At 38.6% G+C, this 26377-nt stretch overlaps 3 protein-coding genes across 4 annotated transcripts; 1 reads left to right on the top strand and 2 right to left on the bottom strand.

Moving 5' to 3' along the window:
• Positions 1-383: 383 nt before the first annotated feature.
• LOC136240614 (beta-hexosaminidase subunit beta-like) lies at positions 384-5681 on the bottom strand. The gene is made up of 14 exons (XM_066031625.1): positions 5314-5681; positions 5196-5261; positions 5078-5124; positions 3784-3894; positions 3637-3738; positions 3487-3591; positions 3352-3434; positions 3170-3298; positions 2701-2784; positions 2575-2647; positions 2042-2188; positions 1854-1975; positions 609-713; positions 384-556 (listed from the first exon to the last, which is right to left on the bottom strand). Exons 1-14 carry the CDS (start codon positions 5651-5653, stop codon positions 484-486), a joined length of 1587 nt encoding a protein of 528 aa, XP_065887697.1. The 5' UTR covers positions 5654-5681; the 3' UTR covers positions 384-483.
• A 101-nt stretch (positions 5682-5782) lies between these two features.
• LOC136240612 (beta-hexosaminidase subunit beta-like) lies at positions 5783-15598 on the bottom strand. The gene is made up of 14 exons (XM_066031624.1): positions 15178-15598; positions 13904-13972; positions 12309-12355; positions 12146-12256; positions 11938-12039; positions 11778-11882; positions 11651-11724; positions 11457-11585; positions 10758-10841; positions 9129-9201; positions 8814-8966; positions 7531-7652; positions 5970-6077; positions 5783-5909 (listed from the first exon to the last, which is right to left on the bottom strand). Exons 1-14 carry the CDS (start codon positions 15524-15526, stop codon positions 5840-5842), a joined length of 1596 nt encoding a protein of 531 aa, XP_065887696.1. The 5' UTR covers positions 15527-15598; the 3' UTR covers positions 5783-5839.
• Positions 15239-24772, top strand: LOC136240611 (beta-hexosaminidase subunit beta-like). Of its 2 annotated transcripts, XR_010693905.1 has the most exons (15): positions 15239-16036; positions 16089-16172; positions 20277-20323; positions 20433-20543; positions 20594-20695; positions 20741-20845; positions 21665-21744; positions 21832-21960; positions 22021-22104; positions 22152-22224; positions 22737-22883; positions 22937-23058; positions 24388-24495; positions 24547-24698; positions 24743-24772. XR_010693905.1 is itself a non-coding variant. In XM_066031623.1 (14 exons), the coding sequence occupies exons 1-14, from the start codon at positions 15691-15693 to the stop codon at positions 24614-24616; spliced, it is 1608 nt and encodes a 535-aa protein (XP_065887695.1). In that variant the 5' UTR covers positions 15239-15690; the 3' UTR covers positions 24617-24738. The 2 variants fall into 2 exon arrangements, 1 of the variants encoding a protein (XP_065887695.1); XM_066031623.1 differs by lacking the exon at positions 24743-24772 and having other exon boundaries at positions 24547-24738.
• Positions 24773-26377: the final 1605 nt, after the last annotated feature.

Here is a 26377-nt window from a genome sequence, read left to right as displayed (position 1 = left end):
CACACACACTCCTGTTGGAATGGTGTCAGGTTCATAACACGGTGTTAGTAGATTAAATTGTCCGTTACAGTAAAACTTGTCTTAGCAGCTACCTGCTTAGTATGACCATGGCCAACATAAAATCTCAAAAGTGAAGAATTTTTTTCTAACGCAGCTACCTGCCTAAAATTTTGGCCTGGAGGTGGCTAACTAGTTTAGACAAGTTCCACTGTACATACATGGTAGCAACCTTCAGTGGACTTGGCAGCATAATATGTATTCAGTGCTAATATACAGCTTCGGTTTTGTCAGAAATAAAGATATGGCAGATGCACATGTGGGACACATAATGTTTCCCACTGTGCAGTGTGTTCTAACATAATTAGCTGTTAACGTGCACCGAATTTGTATTTGTATTTAAAGTAGTGATTTTAAGTTGCATATTAAACATACATATATAATACAATAAATATATCGCATGGCTCCTGCTAACAGCTTAACTAACTATAAAATAACAGGGTCATATTCTGGTGAGCAGAAACCTGGACCTTCTGTTGGTTCAGCAGGAATACCACGTCTAAAAACATGATACATGTCACTCAGACAGTTGTGGCACAAGATTGTTCAACCTTATTAGACGACATCTGTGATTGTGTAGTCGTATTCCGGCGTCGTGTACATCAGTCACAGATTGATCACTCCACAATCGCTCACCAACTATACTAGCACGAGGCCTGGAGAGAATTGGAAACAAGTTCAAATGTGAGTGATACAGTAAGACAACATCTGTAAATGTGAGAATAGCCTGTGTACAGTGTTGGGGGTAAAGCATTACTTAAGTAAAACGTTACATAATAATATTACTTTTTGCAGCAAAAAGTAAAATAATGCATTATTCAAGGCCAGTAATATGTAACGGGTCGTATATTTAAAATAAGTATTTTTGTAATGCGTTACTGCATTGATTAACAAGTAGAAGGAAAAATCAGGAATTTTAAAAGAAAGGATTATAGCCATAAAAAGTAGTGGAACAAGGGAGGTTGCCTACACCTGCAGATATATAAGTGGACATACTCTAGTCTATACATAAATGTTTTTTAAAATTCCGTAGCAACTTGTTGAAAATGTTTCAGGTCGATCTGAAAGCTTGCTTGGGCTTAGTTTTGCCTAACCGATACTGCCTCGTCATCGTCAGGGAAAACTGAGGTTGGTTTTTGAGTGATGTTGTTTCGTGGGCCACGCCTACTCCTTTGTGGTCAGTACTATCGTACTGTATGATGATCCCTAATCAAACTTAACAATTCCTACTGCAATATATTGATGACTGGTTAACCAGCACATACCGACAAAAGAAAGGTGCCAGACTTAACAGTTTCATCTGAATGCGCACCCCAACTATGAATTATTGAAAGAGTGAAGTAGCAATTATGTATTGTTTTCAGCTATGTTCAGCCTGTTACACAACATTACAAATGAGAAGGACATCTGCAATCAATCCAGTCAAGGTACTCTAATAGCGTAGTCAGAATGCCTTGCCTTCTGGCTGGCTACACTCTTGACAAGTGTGATTTTTAAAACTGAATACCATCTAACAGCAATATCCCTATCACTTTGAATGGATTGTCTCCACTCTACTAAAGTACCTTTCCTATGCTATTACCTTCTTACATAGTGTGCATTGCATTGTGACTGATTTCTCTATTGTGTTAAATATACAACTGGTCTATTAGGGCTTTGTATACTCTATTAGATATTTCTGTGATGGTTTCAGTCAGGCAACTGCTAGAATTGGGTCTGTCAACATTACTTTTGTGCATTCTAAAGCATTTATCTGATGAAGAAAAAGTTTAGTCATTATTAAATGGAACTCTTACCACATAGTTGGTATCAAGTTAGTGGCATCTACAAACTCTCCCCACACTGCAGCTCCACCACCCATCACTAGGCTCTTCTGTGTTTCATCTCCTTCAAAGTCATGTGGATCACACTGGTAATACTGCGTAGGAGACAGACAGCAGTACGTGGTGTAGCACAGGAAGTGACAAGCTAGGTTACTACAAACCTTGACCCAGTCTTCACCATATGAGATGTAGTTTAGATACCAACAAGCTGACAACACCACTCTGTATCCAGCAGCTGTTACACGGGCCAATTCTGCCTGCATTCCACTGCCACCCTTCCACACGCTCACGACTGTATCACTCCTGACCTGTGAACAAAACATCACATTTGTTATCAATAACTGATACCTTTACTAAACACAATGTTACATACTGTACTGTGTCAAGTTACATATGGCCAGATGTCCCATTTAGTTGCCAGGGGCAGAAAGAGGTGGTATTACAACAAAGCAAGGTTATGAGTTACAAGCAAAGCAAGGTTATGAGTTACAAGCAAAGCAAGGTTATACCAGCTGGCTGGCCTCAAATTAATACCTGCTGTTTGCAATTCCATGCAGTACCAAAACAGCCATACACAAATATACTGCAGAGAGCAAGGAGGGGTATAAAATAAGTTGACTTGGAGCATGCCAGGTATACCTATATCACACAGCAACTGGGGTGCAATAACAGCATGGTAACTAGCCACACCTACCTTGGCACCATTATCAAATATTTCCTGCCACACAAGATAGCTCTTCCCTAGTTTATCAATAATATCAATTAGTCTACATATACAGAGTAGTGATAATGTTAGGGTAACATGTTAAGGACTCATCACCTCTGTTCATAATACTCTTCTAGTTTAGCATAGTCCGTAATGTTGTGCTTTACCATCCACTTCTTAATTGCAGGGTTAGTCTCCCTATTATCACACGATTGCACAGTCCTACACTGCATATACCATATTTACTTGGTTAATCGCCACAGAATTTATAACCTTAGTTTTTAAAAAAATCAATGTGGCGACTATTCAAACTCAACCACTACTTGATGCATGAAAATGATGTTGAAGCCCTTGTTTCAAAATAGATTATGGCACTGCTCAAGTATGACTACTATTGAAGATGCAGCGTTTAACAAAGGAAATACGGTATGTACACAAAAATATATACAAATACATGTATATGTGTACAACATATATGTGTATAACACACACGGACAGACACACACTACACTATACACGAGTACGTACACATACTACACACACGCGCACGTACGTACACACACATGTGTCCACTAGCACTAACCAACAATTAAAGGACACTTCATCTCCGCCAAGATGAAGATATTGATCAGGGAACACTTTCGATATCTCCTTGTAGAATGACTCCAGAAAAGTGTACGTGGGTTCCAGTGTGGGATCAATGGGACCATGACTGTTATATCACATGTCACATTAAAGGATCAAGTGAGGCACATACACACATACTCTCCAGTTGGCGTTGTAGTGTTGGGTACAAAACAAGGTGTTAGAAGTTCTGGTTGTCCATTACCCCAAGATTTGGTGTGACCCTATTGAAGCACACCAGTAGCTATGAACATGCTACATACAATGTTACAGTACCGGGCTATCAAATTCTGGCACCACTCTTATGCCACGTAAACGTGCGTACTCAATCAAATCCTTCACATCAGTCTGTGAGTAGATGTGATCTTGATCGTATGCCCCCTGTGGATCAATGATCAACAATGAATCAAAGGATCAAATACTCACCTGAGCACTCAAATTAGGGAATGTGTAGCTCTCATAAGGGAACGACTGATCATCAACAATATGCCAATGAAACACGTTGAACTTGTTGTAAGACATGGTCTCCTGTTGGTAAACCAGTTAAGCAAGGTCAATAGGTGCCAATGTTACCATATGCTGTTTAAGGACATTCACTGGGATGAAGTGTCTTGCTGTGTCAACCAGGATTGAGCGAAACTGGAACCGTGGTTTGTCCGATATTGTGCAGGAAGCCACATAGAACTGAAACAAGAAAAAAGTTAGTAAACTAGAGCTAAGAGTAGCTAGGTGACTGGTCATTGTGACATATAAGCTTAAACAACTGTCAAGAGACTTCGCTAATGGCTCCAAGTTATAATTCAGTAAATACAAAAGTATGTTGAGTAGTTATAAAACATAATATATGTTGATCAGACTTTACCAACTTTAGAAGCACAAATGGGAGTGGAGGCTTGAGATACATGGTTAAGAAATGGATGGTATCACTATATTATACCAGGGCAGTTTCATCTAATAAAACAAACAGAAGCTAAACTACTCTAATAGAGCAGTCAGATTCATTACTGTATCTCTAAGTAAGTCCACAACCTAAGTTATACTTTATCACACTGGTAGGTAGTGCACAGCTAAGCACCAAACACCTCATTTATTATGAACTCAAGTAAACTATTCAACCCAAACAACTCATATCAACAAAGTATTACAAGCCATATGTCCCCAGAACCGTCACAAACCTTCACTCAGCAATCCCAACTAAAGCTGAGTAGTTGCGATCTATCAATTATCGTGACAGTGAGTAACAGTCATGATAATGATAGTATGCTAAATTACACTTTAGTAAAAAAAAGTCGGTAACAGAAGCAAATATTTATTGTGTTGCAGTTGAGGAAACTGTGAAAGACCAGTACAGCGTGCACAACAAAGATTAAAACTATAATACATAACAATTTCACCAACGGAGTGTTAGAAAAACAGATGTGTAGTGTGTTGTATATGTGAGGTTGAGTGTCTGATAACTGCAAGTAATATCACTAGTTACTATCATTTGTGAATAGTGATAGTTTACCTATCACTCAGCTCTAATCCCACCTGGTTTACTTTTAATAAAAGCAAAAAGGCTTCCATGTTAGCACCAATACCAGGTGCCATGTTCAACAGTGACTGATGCAATACTTAAACCATGTGACTTCCTGATAGCCTGATAAATGGTAGTCCTACACACCCACCCACAGACTTCCATTCCAAGCAACAGTATGGAATTATAGGGCTTTTGTTTCCATTGTCAATGGATAAAGTCATTTAAACCATTGCACATTGGTCATGAGGTGCCAAGTATGAAGCCACTAGTGTGTTGATAACTTAGAATTTCTATCAGCTAGCACAGTACAAGTACTTTGTAACTATGTACTCATGATGTAATACTTACAGTTCCAGCTTCATCTTGGTGAATTAGTTGACTAAATGTCTCAATACCTGCAAAGGATTAATATATATATATATATATATATACTTAACAGTCAATTGTGCATGTTGACACAATTTACCTCTAAGGGCTCCATAGACTGTAGCTGACTTCAGCTGTATCTCATATTCATTGATCTCCAGAATATCTACATTCAGTGGGTACATAGTGGTTACTGGGAGTGACTAGTAACCACTCACATGACTCGTCCGTTTCCAACCCAAGAGTCTCATCCGAGGAAGTCACTTCTACTGACAGTACTCGCAGCTCTCCGTCAGCTAACTTGGTCGCGTCAGTGTTTCTTTTCGCGATAAGCGGTGAATCGAAAATCACCTTTCTGTATCTCTCAAATGCTAAGGTTAAAGGACCGAGTTCTCCACCTGGTCCGAACCCGGCGAAATCAAATGTTTCTTCGTCTAGTTCGTAAAACACGTCCTGGTTACATTCTACTTGTTGTGGTCGCGGCCACAAGTACTCCGTAGGGTCATAGGCTAGCACACTAGCGGAAAGGATAAATAACAAACACACTCTACCTAACATTTTCTAATCTAAATAATTATGTGCGTGTACTGGGAGTAACTCTAACTAGCGCGTACTGGAATTCAAATTGGCTTCATGCGCTTAGAGCCAAACCCACCATCTACTGCTTCTTTGCCCAAGTGTAGCAACATGTATATCATTTTTATTAAAAATCATGCTGCAAAAGCAGTTTTAAAACGATGGGTTTTATATAGGTGGTACATAGACATCTGGGCAAAATCCTGGTCCTTCAATTGGTTCAGCATTAATGCCACGTCTACAGGAGAAATAGAATAGATAAAATGGCTACTAACTTGACATCACATTGCCAGCTCACCTCAACATTCTACACCTGTGGTGGTGTAGCCTAGTTGTGGCAGACACCAGGTCAGTAGTATCATTCATGTTACTCCAAAGTCTTTCCCCTACTAAACTAGCACGAGGCCTAGAGAATGGGTACAAGTAATGTATGATTGAGTCACTGTGTATATAACAGTGGTATATCTAGGTTGGATTCCTATCATAGTGATGGGGACCATATAGAACAACAATGTTACCATAATCCTTTATTCTTGTACATGTGCAAAACAATTTCATGAAATATTTTTGTAGATTTGCACTGAATTACACGACTGCTCTATTAGAGTATCTTGTGATAGCTATAGTTGTAATAAGATTGTCATTCAATTTTTGATGTGTCTTAGCTAGCCAATGGCTACACATAAGTAATACCAAGAGTTCATAATATAAGTAAGGGAGAGAGTGTCCTACTGTCAATATAGCCTGTACAAACACACTGGGTTAAGTTTCTCTTTGATTAAATCAATACCTCCACTGGTGATAGAGAACTGTTGATTAGAGTTAATTGGTGCTGATAAGGTCTAGTCTTTATTCTTTGAACAGACTCAGGTGTAACTTAACACAGTGTGTTCCATGGAAGTATTTCAGTTAGACACTCTCCCCCACTACTATATTATGAACTCTTTACAGCAGTTATAATATAATTATCATCAAGAGTTCATATTATTAGAACTGTTGATAGGTGATGAATATGGTGAAGCCTCTATTCTACATAACAGAGTGAGGTGTTGATACTGTACTAGTGGCAGAAAAAGTATTGTATGACATGTTGTATATGGTTCAGCAACTAGGCATCACTGAATGATCGTTTTGTAATGTGGGGATCATTGGGGATTATGGGAAACACAGCACATATCAACAAGACAGCTCAGACGTTTTGAAGGTTAATAAATTATACTTTCAAGTGCATGTCTTAACAATGTCATGGCTACCACCTAAAACCATTGAAACCCACAATCACTTCTATTCCTTTGTATTAGCATTAAAAAAAATCGTAGGCATACAATGTGTACGTTTTTGCCCTCAAAAAATGGCAAGTGTGTTATTTTGATGATGTAATAAAGTGCTACACCTTAGCGCGCACATGGTCTATACAATATTGAGCTTAAAGTTGACATTGTAGGTTTGAGTTTAACTCCAATATTCTTGTGTAGTTCCAGTTAGATACTCTCTCTTACTACTATATTATGAACTCTTGTTATCATTTACATACAAATTTCTTTTACATTAGCGAATGCCTCCATCAATAGCTGATACAGTATGTAAATTCCCATTTGACATCTAGCTACTGCTTACACCTCGGCGATGTAGTAATTACATCCCATCAGTCATTTTGATTTTGTTTTCCACGTTATGCAGTCAGGAAAACGTCTTTTTGGCTTTAAAAAAACAGTCTTGCTGGAGACACAACAGTAGGCATCGGAGAATTATTGGAAATAAAAAATGGATGGAAGATTTCAAAACTTTGTTCAAATTCCATACAATCAGTAGTAATACGTACATTGTTTTTGTGAGGTTACCAGTGGTACACTACTCACCACAATCGAGACAGTAGATTAGTGCCATCCACATATTCTCCCCATATAGCAGCTGTACCACCTATCACGAGTTCCTTCTGCGCTGCTGTACCAGTGAAGTTTTGAGGATCACAAGCATAGTACTACACAACATAAACTAGCAATAGCAAATTTGGCACACAGTACATGTGATAGTCAAAAAACACTTAAGAAACTTCCCAGGATCGATATGGCCACACATTTGTAGAGCAGTTAGTGATTCTAAACTTCTGCAGGGCCCTGTACAGAATTTACTAACCCTCAGGCCCTGTAGTAGCTTTGCTTTGCTCAGGCACCACAACACAGGGCCTTCAAGTTACAAAATCCTGCATTTCCAAGTTTAATACAGCTTGTTGTACTGCTACTTGTGACACAAGAAATTACTTTCTGCTATCCAGTTGAACGGCCATGTGCTCATGGATTGCCAAAGTTACAGGCATGTATTTGCTGTGTCTTGTATTGCCCCAGAGACAGGGATCTACTGAGATGAATTAAAAGGAATCCATAGGGTTTAGATCCCTGTACAATGAAATTCATGTGTTTACAAGCATACAGGGGCTGATATGGGTGAAAGAATGGGAACTGGAATTTCTAGTGCTACAAAGATACAAGTCCTCAGAATAAAAAGTGTGTCATTGTCACTGATGTACAGCATACAATTGTTATTTAAGTGTACCAGCTCAGTAGACACAACTATAATATGCCCCCCCCCCTCCCCCTCCTCCCAAAAAAAAAAAAAAATTAGATAGCCATACCCATATTAGAACATCACGCACTCAACCATTTGAAAAACAGTGGAGCCTTTCAAAAAAGGTCCCGGACACTTGTCCATGGTCCATTTGTATTAGAATACACACATTTATACCCCTGAAATCAGGACACCTAACATGATCCCAGGCGGACAAGGAGTTCCACTATAGCCTGTACTCATCACATAGTAGAGATGGGCAGTACTGACATTTCTGCCATACTATTATTGTCATGAGCTATCAATCACTATTATCACGTTTATCACGTTTATTGTCCACTTAACCTCTGTAAAAAAAGCACTAAAATATTCAACTAAATGACAAATATTTAAGATGAATGATTAATACTTTTAAAAACTCCTCGATTATGACAATTATTACACAATAATTGCCAATTACATTTATCACTAATTAATGAAAATTAGACAATGTCGATTATTGCCAAAAAAATAATCACGATTATCACGATAACCAAATAATTGCCCATCCCTATCACATAGCATACACACTACTAACCTGGAACCAGTGTTTACCATAGGAGAAGTAGTTCAGATACCAGCAAGCTGATAGTACCACCTTGTACCCGGCTGCTGTCAACTTGACCAACTCATCGGTGTAACGAAATCCTTCCCAGTTCTTCCATACTCCTATCACAGTGTTAGGGTGTGGCTGTTGGCATGGAAACACACATCTACAATAACACAGAACCAAACTTGTCATCATAAATGCTCAAAGAATGCTGTTTAATGTAACCTCAGAAAAAGGTGCCTGGCAACTTTTAGCAGAAGTATGGTAAAAAGAATGTATAACAGAACAACATAAAACCCTTACAATAACACCATAGTCAAACACATCTTGCCAGACGAAATAATCCTTGCCAATATTGTCCACAATCTCAGTCAACCTACATTGGAACAAGATTACAAACAGTGAAGTGTCTTCTACTAAGGATTCAGTGAAGTAAATGTATGGTATCATACAGTATGATAATACTGTATAGTAGGGACCAGAAAGGAGTAGGCGTGGCCCACAAAATGACATTACCAGCCTCAATTTTCCCTGACGACGATGAGGCAGTATTGGTTAGGTAAAACTAAGCCTAAACAAGCTTTCAGATCGACCAGAAATGCTTTCAACAAGTTGCTACGGAATTTAAAATATATATATTTAATGGCATTTTCTAGTGACTGACTGACTGACTGAGTAACTGACTGATGCCTTCAGACAAACGTAACTCAATAACTGCTAAGGCTATGGGCTTGATTTTTTCACCGTTCGACATCGCTTTGGCCCAACAGGTGCCTTTTGGCATACCGCAGTACGTACAATGCATTCTTCATGGAATTGTGAAGAGCAGACAAGTGGAGTTGGTCTCCAATACAAGAAAATGGTCGTAACACACCATGCACTTTATGGCTTCTCTGTGGGAATTGTAAATTAATCATCTAGTTGGAGAAATGCTATTTCTCTTTAGAACAATCCATTTTTCTTTTTCGCTGGGCTCAACTCAATGTGTACACGCTATCCATGCTTTTAAGCCTAAGGGCTACCTGAATAATACGGACACATTTTTAGGACACTAACTAATAGCGTCCTGATTGCCAAGCTGTTCCGATTTTCTAGTATGTACTAAGAGATACTTCAGGAGTTAAACTAAACATCTGGATTACAAAAAACCAATGGGCTGTCAAAAGTTTCAGCCTTATCTGGTGAATAGTTGTGGAGTTATAGTGATAGGCAGCAGGAAGTGCAAAACAATCGATTTGTACAGTGACTATACAGGAAAAAAATTACAAGTGCTTGTTTAATCGGTCATAACTCACGAAGGAAACAAGCTATGGAGATGGGACTTGGCTCATTGTCTTCACAATGAATTGGGGCATTCAGCAAGGTATGGTTTTTGCCCTACATACACCCATGCATTTAAGCAAAAAAGCTGTTTAAACTCAGAAACAGCGACATTTACGTAATACTTTACTGCAACATAAACAAACACCAATAAATCGCATTTGCTTCATGGCACTGAAACGAAACAAAGATATTCTTATTCACTATTAACAGGCGAATCCGTTGGTCACTTAGTTATCTTGATTCGAGCCTTGTTTCACCGTTTACTGAAGCGATTAAAACGAGCGTAAAATTATTTTGTAGTATGGGTTTTTTACCCAATGTATTTCAATGCAGTTTTTCTCAAAAACACAATTATGCAAATTAGTTGGGTTTTCGCTTAGCGGGTCACATTTGATAACACCTTTCTGCAAAAAAAGGTAAAGTTTGCAACTTTCAGAAGTGATGTTTTTGTGACAATGCAAGGGTCACAATGGGCTTGGTATTTTGTCCCTTATTTCATAGACTCCCAGGGGTACACCCCTCACAAAGGATATAGTGGGATACACCTTCTCATCTATTTTACAGCCATAGGTAGGTTGAAACACCTGTTTATCATATGACATCACATACCTGGTTACAAAGTATTGCATCAGTGCTAAAGGATCCTCTGTCCTGTGTTCCTTTAGCCATTTCTTGATGTCAGGATTACTGAGCCTGGGTAAAAAATTACATTGTGTATGCTAGATACATGGACACACACAAATGCACATAAAAGCAAACCCTATGCCGTACACATGATCAAACTTCCCAGTGAAACAATGGGCTCACTGCTCATGTGCATCCAGTCAATGCCGTGCCCCAAGGGCGCCCACTGTCTGACATGAACCTGACCCATTGTGGAAGACACAGACAGCTGATATTAGCATCCCTAGCAAACACCAGGTGTCCAATTATACAGCTAGGCAGGTTGATCTCCCAGCAAACATTAATACAGCTGGGTGGAATGCTTCACCAGGTCTCCATACAAATAGCTGAAGTCATGTGGTATTTATTGAAATACATATATAGTGATGTATGTGTGTGGGTATGGTATGGTGTAGGAAGTGAGTAAAGCTTCTTACTTGAATAAATACCAACAGCAACTGGATCATTGCCAACCATGTAATAATAACCTGTAACCACTTGGCTACGCTGACTCACACACAATACACACGCACGCACACACAAACACACACACACACACGTATGCACACACACACACACGCAACACACACACATTGAGGTATGGTAAATTATTTAAATAGTTAAATAGACAAAGTTAGCTCTAACCAACATGTTGTATTCACTTCATCTCCACCAAGGAAGACATATTGATCGGGGAACACATCTGATATCTCCTTGTAGAAAGATGCCAGGAAAGTGTAAGTGGACTCCAATATGGGATTAATAGGACCATATCTAGTATATAACACACAATAACAATAGTACATATTAATACACAGTAGCTCATAAAAGTCTCTTACGTGCCATTTGGTTCACGGTGACTGTAGCAAGGTGTGAGTAGGTCTCTCTGTGCCATCCAAGAGTGGCTGTGTCCCTATTGCAAGAGGGGTCATGGAACATACATTGAATGCTCAGACATATTTTTACCGGTGTGTCAAACTCTGGTATGACTCTAATTCCAAGATTCTTCGCATATTCAATCAGATTAGCTACGTTCTCTTGTGTGTAAATATGATTTTGATCATATGCACCCTGAAGATCAACGATCAATGTAAAATTAAGCGTTATATTATAGCGATCCCATTACCTCAGCACTCAGATTAGGGAATAAGTAGCTCTGATAAGGGAACGACTGATCATCAACAATGTGCCAGTGAAGAACGTTGAATTTGTTGTAAGCCATTGCATCCTGGAGGAAAGAGATGTAGTGCAGTGAATAAAACAATAAAACACGTACTCTACACACAAACACACATACACACAAGACAGGAGAACACACATGTGATGCCACTTACTAAATGTCTGAACAACACTTCTAAGGGAATAAAATGTCTAGCAGTATCAATAAGAGTTCCCCTGTACTGGAACCTTGGTTTATCAGATATGAGACAAGATGTTACATAGTGCTGAAACAGTGACAATAACTTTCAAGCAGATCACAACATTACACATCCTCACCATTCCGCTCTCATCCTGGAGAACTAACTGACTGAAAGTTTCCATACCTAAACACAACAATGGACAAGTGTCCCGATTATCAAGTTGTCCTTATTAGTGAGGTACGTGTCCTAGGTGTCCTAATTTCAGGAATATAAATGTGTGTATACTAATACAAATAGGACCATCATAAGTGTGTACTGATTACGAGGAAATGCACATACAAGTGGGGACCATGGACAAATTCATGGGATGGTCTTTGAAGGGCTCGACTGTAAATTAAACTTCTGACAACATTGCCATTGTACTGATCAACAAATAGGTAAAGATAAAATTACACTAATTAAATCCGCACCCCCATATTTATAGGAGTAATTTTGCGTACCCCTATGCAAAATGTCTCCTATATATAGAGGAGTGCTTGTACTGAAATACTGTACCCCTACACCAAGCAGCATCCCTCTATACTGTAGGAGAAATTTTGTGTAGGGTACGCAAAATATCTCCCATATATTATAGGAGAAATTTTGCACACCCTACACAAAATGTTTCCCATATATTATAGGAGAAATATTAGGAAGGGTATGCTACGTAATATTTCTCCATATTACGATATGCTATGGTCCCTAGTCTAGTTGAAAATTCCAAAAAAATTTGCGTACTTGTTCATCAAGGATTCCATTAAATGTTATTCCATCTCTGTACATTGAAGTATACGGATATTGTACACAACCGTTTGTTTAGAGCCACTATAGTGGCATTCAGGGTTAAAGATTAATAGTCTTTAGCACTTTTCATCATACAATAAGCATTGCATTAGCATCACAGTTTATATTAGCATTCTGTTTGTTTCTATCTTATTGTATCGTCAATAGCAGGGTACAAGGGATAGATAAATTCACGATGCATACACTATAGCTGTTGCGATTGGCGAAAAGGCACATTTCAGGCCGAAGCAAAATTGAATAGTGAATAAATCAAGCCCATAAGAATAATAATACCATTGGTAAACTTATGGCTGAAAGCACTAGTAAGTTAGCAGAAAAGTTAGTTGAATAGAACAAAAGAACTTCATATAGAAGTATCAGGAGTCAATTTGAAGACATACTGTAGGCTTGATTACCACTAACCAATACTGCTAAGGTGCCATGAAGGTATTGTGAGGATGGTTTTGGGATGAGATTTGCTAGAAAAACCTCAAATTTTCATGATCTCTAATATACAGTTGCCATGATATGGGAGACAGAGACATTTTGCTTAGGGTGTGCAAAATTTCTCCTATAATATATGGGAGACATTTTGCGTACCCCACACAAAATTTCTCCTATAGTATAGAGGGATGCTGCTTGGTGTAGGGGTACGCTATTTCAGTACAAGCACTCCTCTACATATAGGAGACATCGTGCGTAGGGGTACGCAAAATTATTCCTATATATATATATGGGGGTGCAAATCTAATTAGCGTAAACTTGTACATTACCTCAACAAATCTCATAAATAATAACACAAATATTCATGCCATGCAAGTTATATATTTGTGACCAAATCCTTACCTTTGAGCTGCATATGAAACTTAATACGTGTATGTACAAGATCTACAAACAACATGGGCTCACCTCTCAATGCTCCATAGACAGTGGTGGCTTGCAAATGACCGCCATTTCTTTCCGTGACAATTAGCTCATCTAGATATAGTAAAAACACATTGTTCATTCGTATGACAAACACCACATCAACTGTTTGTACATCAATCTCCACTCGCTACAGTATGTACATTTGGATGGAAGTACATAAGTTCTAGCAAGACTTCATAATGGTATACATTATAAACCCTTGGTTCTAGAAGTATGGCTCATTTGTAGCACTGCTTGACCTACTAAACATATTTCAAAATCTTTTCATTCAAATAACTGACACTTTGTTTATGACCAATCAAAGTTTTCACTAGGGTGCGAAGAGCAAACAAGTGGAGTCGGTCTCCAATACAAGAAAATGGTCGTAACACACCATGCACTTTATGGCTTCCCTGTGGGAATTGTAAACTAATCATCTAGTTGGGTGAAATATTATTTCTCTTAAGAACAATCCACTTTTATTTCGCTGGGCTCAACTCAACGTGTACATGCTATTCATGCTTTTAAGCCTGAGGGCACTAGATTGTACTAAGGGATGCTTCAGGACATTAACTAAACGTCTGAATTAAGTAGGTGCCTTGCGATTTCAGTGGCAAGCCATGGATGCTGTATGATCAATATTTCCACTAATCTATTGAGAAATTAAAATCGGAATCATAACCTATTCAGCCCTATAATAAACAACAAAACTTCCACAGTTGCAAGTACTCTTGTGTGGCCAGGCTCTTTTCTGTTTTGGGGTATAGTGGTTTGGATGAATCTTGCAAAAACTATTCAAAATGTATAGATGCATATTGCAAACTCTGCACTACCCCAGAATGAAGTGTTTGATTGTGAGAAAAAGTGATTCTGTCATTATTCACTGCCACTGCCATCAGGTACCACTAAACACTTTTGTATGACATTCAAAAATGACATTCACAACCGGGGCAAATACTGCAAGCCCATGTGTTATATACGACTGAAGCATTTTATGCAGTGCTGTAAGGGGAAAAAATGGTGCAGTCACATAGGTTGCAAGTAGTCTCACATGACCGGACTTTTTTCCTACACAAAGTACTTATCAATTAGAAATTACAAGCACCAACTCTGAATTTCTAATTGACTATGCTGAATATTTGAGCTTAAATAAAAAATCAATCAATCAATCAAAATCAGTGTCATGTGGAAAAAAGGATCTGGCTACATGAGACTAGGTTGCAAGTCCCTCAGCCAGCAAGCCGTAAAATACATTTTATTGAATGTATGTCTCTTACACGATTCATCCGTGCCTGCAGTAAGTGACGCGTCAGCAGAAATAACTTCCACTATTAGCATGTCCAGCTGAAAATCACTTGGACTATCATGTGACCTCTTCACATCCTTCCTGGCTGTAGATGGTGACTTGAAAAGTATTCTCCTGTATCTCTGGAATGCCTGCGTCAAGGGCACCAGTTGCCCGCCAGGACCAGCTCCGACAAACTTGAATGACTCCTGGTTGATGGGATAGGTGGTGGTGTCTGCGCAGTTTACAGACTGCGGCAGCGGCCAGAGATAGTCCTTGGGGCCAAACGCTGTCACAGCAACCACAAGCTGTAATAAGCCAGGAAGAAACCAAGCCGACATGTCAGGTTGCTCCTTCCACTTCGAGCAGGGGTTTCATCATATTTATTTACAAATCTTACCTTTAGATTTGTAAATCCCTAAATTCATCATTGTGCAATCTCATTTCAGGGAATTCCAGAAAAACTCCTACGTATACGGACCGCACGTTTGACAGCACAGACAAGATGCGACGTCACGAGGTTGGAGTGTGGTGGTTGGCTGTATTCTTCACAGCAGCCAATGCTGCCATTAACCCTGTGGATTATCTGTGGCCTATACCATATTCAGTTAAATGCGATCCAGGGCTGCAATACGGCATAGATGACGTATCCTTTACCATTCGAGGGAGTGGCCAGGGTGGAGAGCTGCCAACACTAACCTCAGCCTTTGAGCGGTACAGGCCATTTATAGTCCCAGACACTATGAAAGCTAAGAACCCTAATGTTAAACTGGGCGTGGGTATGCTAGAAATGTTGGAAGTGAATGTTGTATCGAATGACGAAACTCTGGCACTAGAAACAGACGAGTCATGTGAGTACCTAAATATCACCTTGTTCCTTTACAACTCGTCTCATTCACGCAGATACACTAGAGTTCAAGAATGAGACTACTCCAGGAGTCTACAGTGCCATACTGACAGCACCAACTGTGTACGGGGCTCTGAGAGGTGTGTGTGTGTGTTATGCACAGGTGCATTACTTTGCCGAGTTTTGTATAACCAGATGCCAGTTACTAACTGGGTATCCCGTTGTATAACCTGGACATCCTGATGCATATCAAAACATATGTATGGGATTTGTCAAATCAAGCATTTTCAGGTGGTCAACATTAAAAGTTTTCAAACACTGGGTTAAACCTTTAAAAATTAAGAATTATGCATTAAATAAATCTAATATCTGTTTAATATCCTTTTTGAAACCTCAACTTGGTAAAACAGGCTGATCATAAAATCTCATCATTCCTTGTCATTTTTTGTCCAATACAAAATACATGTATTTTACACTACACACAAAAACACTAATTTACAACCTTTAACTCACAAAATTTCTACAGCACACCACACAATAAAAGAAAGCCCTTGAATTTCTCTATCCAATTCCGACCGTACAAATGGGAAAATGTCGCCATAGCGACAGTTATTTACTGCTGATGATGACATATTACGTGCTCCATACATTAACCTATTGGAAAATTAAATTATCTTGCCCGGAAAATCCCAATTTACAAGTTGTTATCCTCAACCAAATTCGCTAAATTTGGTATCATTCTACGCAGCGAAGGATGCTTAATAAGACTCTGACCATACAAATTGTTAAACAGGTTAGCTTATAGAAATATGTTTAAAAACATGTGTTTTTACGGGTATTCTGAACACGTAAAGTTTGCGGTACAAGGCTCCTTTCTAGCTTCCCCTTCATTACTACACAAAGAACTTACACATGAATCGAATCGCCTTTCATCAAGGAATCTGATAAACCAAACTTCGTGTCCGTCAACTAAAGTACGCGGAAGTTATGGTGCCTTGTTTAGAGGACGGTGTTATTTTATACAAAACGGGCGTAACCCATTCGGAAATCCGGAATATCTTACACAAGTTTTGATATGGTGAAACTTCAACTTATTTGCTCAGTAATGTAACTGCACACAAGTTAGCTCATATCAAAACTCATGTCAAATTAACCCATACATTACAATTTTCCGTAAAATATTATTATGCGTAAAATCAATGTACAGCAGCCTATGGAGGTAAGTTAGTTTTAAGTTACATTATTCATCATAACTCTGGTTCTGAAGGCGGTATCAAAATTTTTCGGCCGCCATTACACACACATAACACTCCTCTATCCAATGGTAATGAAATTTATTTGAAGCTAAAGCATTTACAGCTTGTAAATTTACAACAAACGATGGTAAGTAGCAACTTACGCAATACAAAATCCATTGGAGAACAAATCACGAATTTCGTGTTCTAATTAAATAGCGACATCACGTCGTTACCGTGGTGATTACAAATTTTGTTCGGCCGGAATCGGATAGAGCAATTCATAATGAGTTGAATGATATCAAGTTTTATGGTATTTGATTGTGTCTAGTGCTTGCAATTATTGAATATACAAAAATGATGTCAAGTGTATGGAGTTTGTATTGGAGAAATTGAAAATGTGATCCATCCTCCTGAGACCTTTGAAAAAATCAGTGTTTAATCAGTCCATTTCATGATCTAAGGGCAGAAAACAAACAAAGGACACTGGTAATGTACTCATAAAATGATTACTGGCTGTAAATTTGATTTTGCCATTTTTGCCATTTTGACTTTACAAATCCCAATAGCATGTTTTGATATGTACCAGTCAGAGACAATTATAATTTTTTTTCAAATCCCGGTGAAAATTTCAGGCAACCTAAAGCATTACCTGACATTGACATGCTGCTGTTTTACATAATTTATCATAATAGGGAAATCCTTAAAATACATTGACAGAATAAAGTGACTCAACCTAAAATAACAATACAATCATTGTTGTCAAGTTGTGTTTACTATTATTGACAATGCTTCACTATTATAACTCTACAACTTCCTTCTATTTTGATCTGACATTTTATCAGGCAAGTTCCATTATGGTCGGCCATGCATGATATTTGCCTGACAAATGGCCTATGTCAGGCAGTAATAATTGACTCTGCTATCAGTACATTAAGCTTGTAGAATACTGCAGTTATATAGTTTAGGAAGTGTACTTTGGGGGCTTGAGGGATCACACCTTCACATCCTACCTGTTGCTTCTCTTTGCTATTGCTAAACCATCTCGACGATTTCCTACTGTTGCTTGCTGTCAGCTACTACTTACTGTTGCTGTGATTTAGATATTTCTGATGCTTATTAAAATGACTGGCACAGCTCCATTTTGCTGTTGATTACTTCAAACAGCTGCTTTCTATTACTGCTGCTGTTGAGGATTACTGTTGCTCCTTTCATTGCTGCTGCTGCTTGCTGCTTGCTGCTGATGCTACTACTGTGACTTGCTGCAACTGTTTGCAGCCTGCTGCTGTGTCCTGTTGCTTGTAATTTGTTGAAGCCACCTGCTACTTGAAACTTGCTGTGGAAGCTGCTTGTGGCTTGCAGTTTCTTGAAACAAGCTTGAAGTTTCTTGAAGCAAGATATTGCTGTTTTTAATTTGCTGCTGCTTTTACCTTGCTGGTGCTTGTAGTTAGCTGCTTCTGCTAGTGCTTGCTGCCATGGCTGCTGTGGACATCAATGTTAATACTTCTTACAGCATGCATGCTTTTACTTCTTGCAGGTTGCTTTCACTATCTCAAATGCTTACAAGTTGGCTGCTACTACAGCTTGCAATTTGCAGCTACTGCTTAGAGCTTGTAGCAGAATTAGGAGTAGCAGTAGCAACTCATGTGCAGCAGCAGTAGCAGCAGCAAAATTGAAAGCAGTACTGAAAGCAAGCTGCAAGAAGTAGAAGCATGCAAGCTGTACATTTACAGCCACATCAGCTATTAGTTGCAAGCACCAGCAGAGCCAGCAAGCTACGTACACAAACAGCAGCAAATTACAAGCAGAAGCAGAGGTAGCCTCACTAGTCTACTGCAAGAAGCAGCACAACTTCTGCAGCAAGTGACAAACTACAGCAGAATTCTACAAGCAGAAGCAGTAGTCTGCCAGTCTGCAAGCAGTAGCAAAATCAAGTTTCAAGAAATAGAAGCATGCAAACTGACTAAAATTGCAGCCACAGCAGCCATGGCAGCAGAAGATACAAGCACCAGTGAAATTACAAGCATGCACCAGCAAATCACAAATAGTTGTAACTTTGCTACAAGAATCAACAATGCTACAAGCAGCTTCTGCAGCAAGTTTCAAGCAGCACATACCTTTTGAGGAGTTACAAGCATTGCTTGGGGATGACAAATAGGAACACTCACACAGTTGAGTTGCATACAGCATGACTATGTAGCTATTGATGACTCACAGGCTTTCTCAAACTATATCTGTAGCTACTTTATACACTGGGTAGCTCTACTAGAGTATCTTGATTTTTTAAACGGAATTGTGCAATTTGCAGATTTTCCTGCTGTTAAGGCTTTATAATCACTTCAAAATGCTAGCATAATTCCTGGTTCCTACACATACCTATTATGCTCAAAATTATGCCGACATAATCGCCGCATGTCTAGTGTGCGTGTGTGTGTGTACACATAATGTGTGTGTGTGTGTGTGTGTGTGTGTGTGTGTGTGTGTGTGTGTGTGTGTGTGTGTGTGTGTGTGTGTGTGTGTGTGTGTGTGTGTGTGTGTGTGTGTGTGTGTGTGTGTGTGTGTGTGTGTGTGTGTGTGTGTGTGTGTGTGGACCTGGTGCCAACTGGGTAAACAGCCCACCCAGCTGAAATACCAATGGATACCTGGTGTAAACTGGGAAAGCAAATGCTCAACTGTCCATGTCTCATATAGCAGTTAAAGGTCCAGGTGGGACTTCGGGTGCTCACACCTTCACCTGTGAGACCTGGTACAGCCTTCTGCGGGTTACTAGTCCTGCTCCAGGAGGACATGCCTGCTCTGACTCAAAGCACCTGAGTAGTGCACAGGTGCCCCAGTGCTGGCCACTGGGCAGCGTGATCACGTAGCGGCAGCTGAATGCTTTGCTTTGTGTATGCGTGTGTGTGTGTGTGTGTACATGTGTGTGTACATGTGTGTGTGTGTGCATGTACGTGTGGGTGTGTGTACATGTGTGTGCATGTACTATTTTATAAATAAACCTTAACATTGCAGGTATTGAGACATTTAGTCAGTTAGTTCACCAAGATGATACCGGGGCTGTGAGTTAACATGTCATGTGACTTTTAAATAGCCATGGCTTCTTGTCTTGTACAGCCACTCATTTCACTCTTGGAAACTTATAACTACATTTTATTGTTCATTCTTTAGTATTATGTGTCGGTGTGCACTATATCTGATAAACCACGATTTCAATTCCGTTCCATTCTGATGGATACTGCAAGACATTTTATCCCATTAGAAGTGATATATCGACATTTGGTAAGCTTGTTCCCAATGTGGTTGTATTATCAACTCCCATTGACCTAAAGGATGCAATGGCTTACAACAAGTTCAACGTTCTTCACTGGCACATTGTTGATGATCAGTCGTTCCCTTATCAGAGTTACTTGTTTCCTGATCTGAGTGGAAAGGTGTTAAAATTATTGTATGATCCTTGATATTACGTTGATCTACAGGGTGCATACACTCAAAATCATGTCTACTCACAATCAGATGTGGCTGCAGTGATAGAGTTTGCTAAAGAAAGAGGGATAAGAGTAATACCAGAATTTGACACTCCTGTGAGTCATATATTTATTTATATGTAGTGAAATATTGTAGGGTCACCATTGGATCTCTTCAAGTAGCAGCCAGCCTTGCCAGCTGATTTAGTACCTAATTAAATGGTCTGGGATGGCTCTTACCATTAGTTACCTGTAATTAGGGAGCTAATAGGGAGCTAATTATAGTAACTACATACAACACATCTTGATTTTTCAGTTGTTAGCTTAGTAAGCAGAACATGAATTGACCAGTGAAGATCGTGTTCAGAATTCAGAAGTCATTGTTGCATTTGTGTAATAGTATGTTATGTAGCCAAGAAGCCAGAGCTCCACATCTGAGGATTAGTAATAGGAAGAACCAAAACACAATTTTCATACATATGTAGCTTCACGCTTTTTGATCAGTTTTTACAGTGGAGTTACTGACAGGGTCATCTAAAAAACTTTATAGGCTTGTTACTGGTTCTATACAATAGTTTTACAGTGGAACTATGTATTATTGACAGCTTGGGACTGACCAAAAGTGATTATTAAGGTGCCTGATTGATTTCCAGGTCAATTTACTGTGACATGTTATTAGACCATTACCAGGTGTTCAGATTATATACAGGTGTCCTATTTTTAAGTGTCTACATTAACAAGTTTCACCAGATTTAAATAAATTTATAGGTATATCCCACAAATAGATACATATCTAATCAAAATTCAATCCTTATCTCTGTATCAAGTAAAAATTAACATGTTTCACAGCATTCATAACTATCGGGACACCTGGTCAGTCTCAGTTTGTACATGTTACACAGATTATATCATCGTCATGGTAATGATTGTTTACAGGGTCACTCTGCTAGTTGGGGCAAGGGACAACCTAATCTTCTAACATCTTGTTACAAAGCCAACACCACCATTATGACTGGGTATATTCATGTGTACATGTTGTGTGTGTGTGTGTGTGTGTGTGTGTGTGTAATACCACCTCATTAACTGATTGTTGATGTTACTAGACATGGTCCCATTAATCCCATATTGGAGTCCACTTACACTTTCCTAGAGTCTTTCTACAAGGAGATATCAGATGTGTTCCCTGATCAATATCTTCATCTGGGTGGGGACGAGGTGTCCTTTGCTTGTTGGTAAGTAACATTATTGTCAGTTTATAACAAACTTGTTACTTATCATAATTATTCTTATAGGGAGAGTAATCCTGATATTCAGAAATGGATGGCTACAAAGAATTTAACTAAATATGCTAAACTAGAAGAGTATTATGAACAGAGGTGATGAGTCCCTAACGTATTACACTAACATTATCAATACTCTGTAGACTAATTGACATTGTTGATAAACTAGGAAAGAGCTATCTTGTGTGGCAGGAAATATTTGACAATGGTGTTGAGGTGAATATGAATGTTATTAGTATAGTAAACCCCACTTATCGAGGTAGTGGGTTGATCACATGCCATTACCCCATAGAGTCCATAATGGCATGTGTGATTACACAAAGTTGATCCCTTTAGTTGAGAAGTATGCATGGATAGTAGCTAGGGCTTGCTTTTTAGATTGGGAATAAGCCATAGGGTAGCTGAAAGAAGAGTTGTGGGATGGTATGGATCTACTATTTGATGTTGATATGTGAGATGGTGGTGGTTGAATAGGTTAGTTACTTTGAGTAGTATGGCCTCACTTTTGTATCTCTGAAATACTTTTATTATTATTATTATTATTATTGCTGACGCTATTTTACTATGGAGCCAATCACTATTATTATACATGATCATCTTTGTCGTTCCCTGAGTTAATTATTTCCTAGCAACCAAACGTTAAGAAGGTAGTGGCTGGATACAAGAGTGTCCTTATGAGATGGCAGCTTTAGAATTAGTAAGACATCATTCACATGGTTCCTGTTTAGATCAGAAATGATACTGTGATCAGTGTATGGAAGAGTAAACCACCTTATGTTGAAGAGATGGAGAATGTGACAGCGGCCGGTTATAAGGTAATACTGTCAGCTTGTTGGTACCTTAACATCATCTCCTATGGGCAAGACTGGACTAAGGTATTATGCACATATTATCATTACAACATTATACCAAAGTTTGTTTAAACTAGTATTACGCTTGTGACCCACAAAACTTCAATGGTACTGAGGCACAGAAAGAACTTGTAATGGGTGGAAGTGCAGCATTGTGGGCAGAATATGTGGATGGTACCAACTTATTGTCTAGACTATGGTGAGTATAGAAAATGTGTGCACTGATATGAGACTTTGCCAATATTTTGATAGCCAATATTTTTTAAACCAATAAATGTAGCCAATCTTATGCATTTCATGCCCATCTATTGATAAAGTTGATATTTATGTAGCTGGACTGAATTAGCATGTTTATAATGCTACAACAATAGCTGATGATACATTTAATATATGAAAACTTGTTCTAAACAATTTTAGGTACACACCATAGCTTGCAATGACAATTATTTTGTATGCCGTTGTAAGTATAACTAAATACTGTAGTTGTTGTAATTACTTACGTGTATTCTGGCTGTGGGCAAACTGCCCACAGACTTTTAATGCACACCAATCTGCATTAAAAAGCCTATTGAATGAAAAATTAAAACACATAATTGCTTGTGAACTTTTATATGTTACTGGATTTTGAAAAACTTATCCAAATCACACATTAGAAGTTTCAAGTTAAGAATTTGAGCCATTATAACTTGCCAAGGATAGTGAGCATACGAATACAAGAGATGTATCAATTTATTACCAATCAGACCACTTCCAGGCTTTTAGGGTTTCCCTCCAAATAAGATTAAAAATCTGAATGGTTGGATGAGTGATGTAGTATCACAGGTGCTCACAAAAGGTAGGGTGTAGACTTCATTATGAAGTACAGACACGAGATTACAGGGCTGTGCAGGCTTCTTAGTGGTTGATATGCATCAAAATCAACACAGAAAATATTTGGCCAACTATATTATGCCATTCACCAGTACACCACGATTCTTGTCAAGCCAGGTCCTTCACAAGGCCAGAAACCGCTATTTGAGCTCACCACACCACCCAGAAAGGCATCTTTTAAAACCAGCATCAATCAGCACAGCATTTTGCACTTCCTTCAGAATGAACAGCAGCTTAGAGGCTGCCCACACGTTTTTTGAATCTTCGATAGCAGCGGAAGTGCAAACACGCAACTCCAAGATAATGGGCACCTTCACAGTGATAATGCAACTGATGATATTGATAGTACAAGTGACGACAGTGATGAAGAGCTACCAGATTATTCACCATGTGAACTAACTGCGCAGTTTTCAACACTTCCAACCATAACATTATGCAGTGGTCACAAATGCATTGTTTTTAATTGTAATATTTGTGTAGTTATTCATTACTGAGTGAACATGTTCCAATATATGTAATGACTGCCACTGCTTCACTACCTACATAACGAAAACAATGCCATACAGTCACCAGATCATGTAAAGCACAATTACAGCTGCACAGGCTCACCCCATGATGCTGATAGTATCTGTCTAGTATGTATACTGTTGTACCACAGGCCTCGTGCTAGTGCTGTTGGTGAAAAGTTATGGAGCCAATATGCCAGTACTACTGATAGTCACATTGCAGCACCTCGACTACACAACCATAGATGTCGTCTACTGAGGTATAGGCATTTTATTGTTTACTGCCATGTGTGTGTATCTCTGTGTTTCAGGCGAGGTGTACCTGCTGAACCAGTAGAAGGACCAAGTTTCTGCCCACAGGAATATGTACCAAGCTATTAACTCTGGCCTTTTAGGGAACATTATTTTATGTTTTTATTGTATATAACAAATGTAAAAGTATGTTTATGTGTATTGTTGTTTGTAATTCAAATGGAATCAATTATTGAGGTTATTGAATAATATTTTCGTTTAGTTTTATGCAGTCATGTAGCTATACATCTATAATGGATATAAAAGAGGTAGAATATTATTTTACTCAGCATTTTTGAGTCACAAATTAATAAAATGCTTTGGAATAGCACACTGGTAATGTTTATACCAATGGCATCCTTTGATTACTATCGGTATTTGCAATATATTGCATTATGTCAGTTATCACAAGGCCATCAGTACAACTGAAATACCATTTTGTGTGTAAATACCTCGATCATAATTGAAATACATACTGATACATTGGAGCCTGAAAGCCTGTGTGATATAGTCAGAGTTGTTTGGGTAACTCAAGCTTCTGGTGCAGCATTCTGATCTCCTCAACCAGTTGAGCCATTCATGCATGGTATCTTATTAACTGGTTTCAAATCCAGATGTTAAAAAAAAATTTTTTTGATGCTGGGGCCTATCTACATTAAATTACAGTTTAGTGTGACTGAGAAGCACTCTAGCGTGCAAAGCATGGAACTATATAGGGGTCTCAGAGCATGACCCTCACAGAATTTTGTTATCAAAAGTTAAACCAGAATAATTTTAGTAGTATATTCATAATATGATAACTGTTCTATTAGGTGCTTCTCTTGTATCTCAATCTTGCTTGACTAGTTTTTCGAAACCTCAGAAACTACCCTGATCGTGATCGTGAATTCTCTGTTAAATCTTCTGCAGTGTAAATACCCCATTAGCCCACCAATGTCTTCCTAGCTTGATGCAGTTGTAGAGCAGTTCATTCAAACTTTAGCCTAGCTTGTCATGCACAAAATGCCCATTTATTGCACCATGCCACTCAACTATAATGGCTGTAGACTAGCAAGCATAAGCAGTTCCCAACACAGAAGAGTTGGCAGACTCCATAAATTGGCCATACAAGCACAAGCTGTGCATCTATTCAACTGCGCAGAAAGAACATGTACAGCCCCTGCAATCTACAATTATGAAACTTTCCACACAAATTACACTCCTTGTGACATTTATTTTTATATACGTATAGTGCCATTTACCTTTGGTGACCTTTACAGCCAATTTTACATTGAAACTTTACCATTTCTGCATTATTTTATATCCCTGAGAGCATCATTTTACACTGCTAAAATATGGTTTCAAATAAAGGTACCTGACTTTTAATTGTTTGAAGTAAATAGCTCATTCCACTCCAAAGTTATGACCATTTTATTAGTGACAAAATTCTTGGAACTATTCAGCCTAAATTACCAATGAGCAGGTAACCTTGTATAATTTCATGGCTAATAAATGAATCACCTCAGTATTGACTTCAAATAAAAACCAAGTCGTTACTTTTAGTAAGACCATAACTTGAAACCATGTTAAACTATGTAAAATAATGTCTCGGGGAGAAAAAGGCAAACGATAAATTTTCAATGCAAAGATGGCTGTAAAGGTCACCAAATGTCAAATCTGTGATAGCACTATATCAAAAAGTAAATGTCATAAGGAGTGGAATTTGTGTGGAAAGTTTCAGAATTGTATCAAAAATGATGCATTCTTACACAATGCAACTCACCTTATACCAGTTTAGTGCATCCGGTGGGTCGCTAATCATGAGGAGATAATAGTCACACTGTTATTATTAGCCTATTAGCTATTCTGACA

The sequence above is a fragment of the Dysidea avara genome, chromosome 12 (genome assembly GCF_963678975.1).
Source record: "Dysidea avara chromosome 12, odDysAvar1.4, whole genome shotgun sequence".
Lineage (NCBI taxonomy): Eukaryota > Metazoa > Porifera > Demospongiae > Dictyoceratida > Dysideidae > Dysidea > Dysidea avara.
This window is presented reverse-complemented; position numbering and strand designations above follow the sequence as displayed.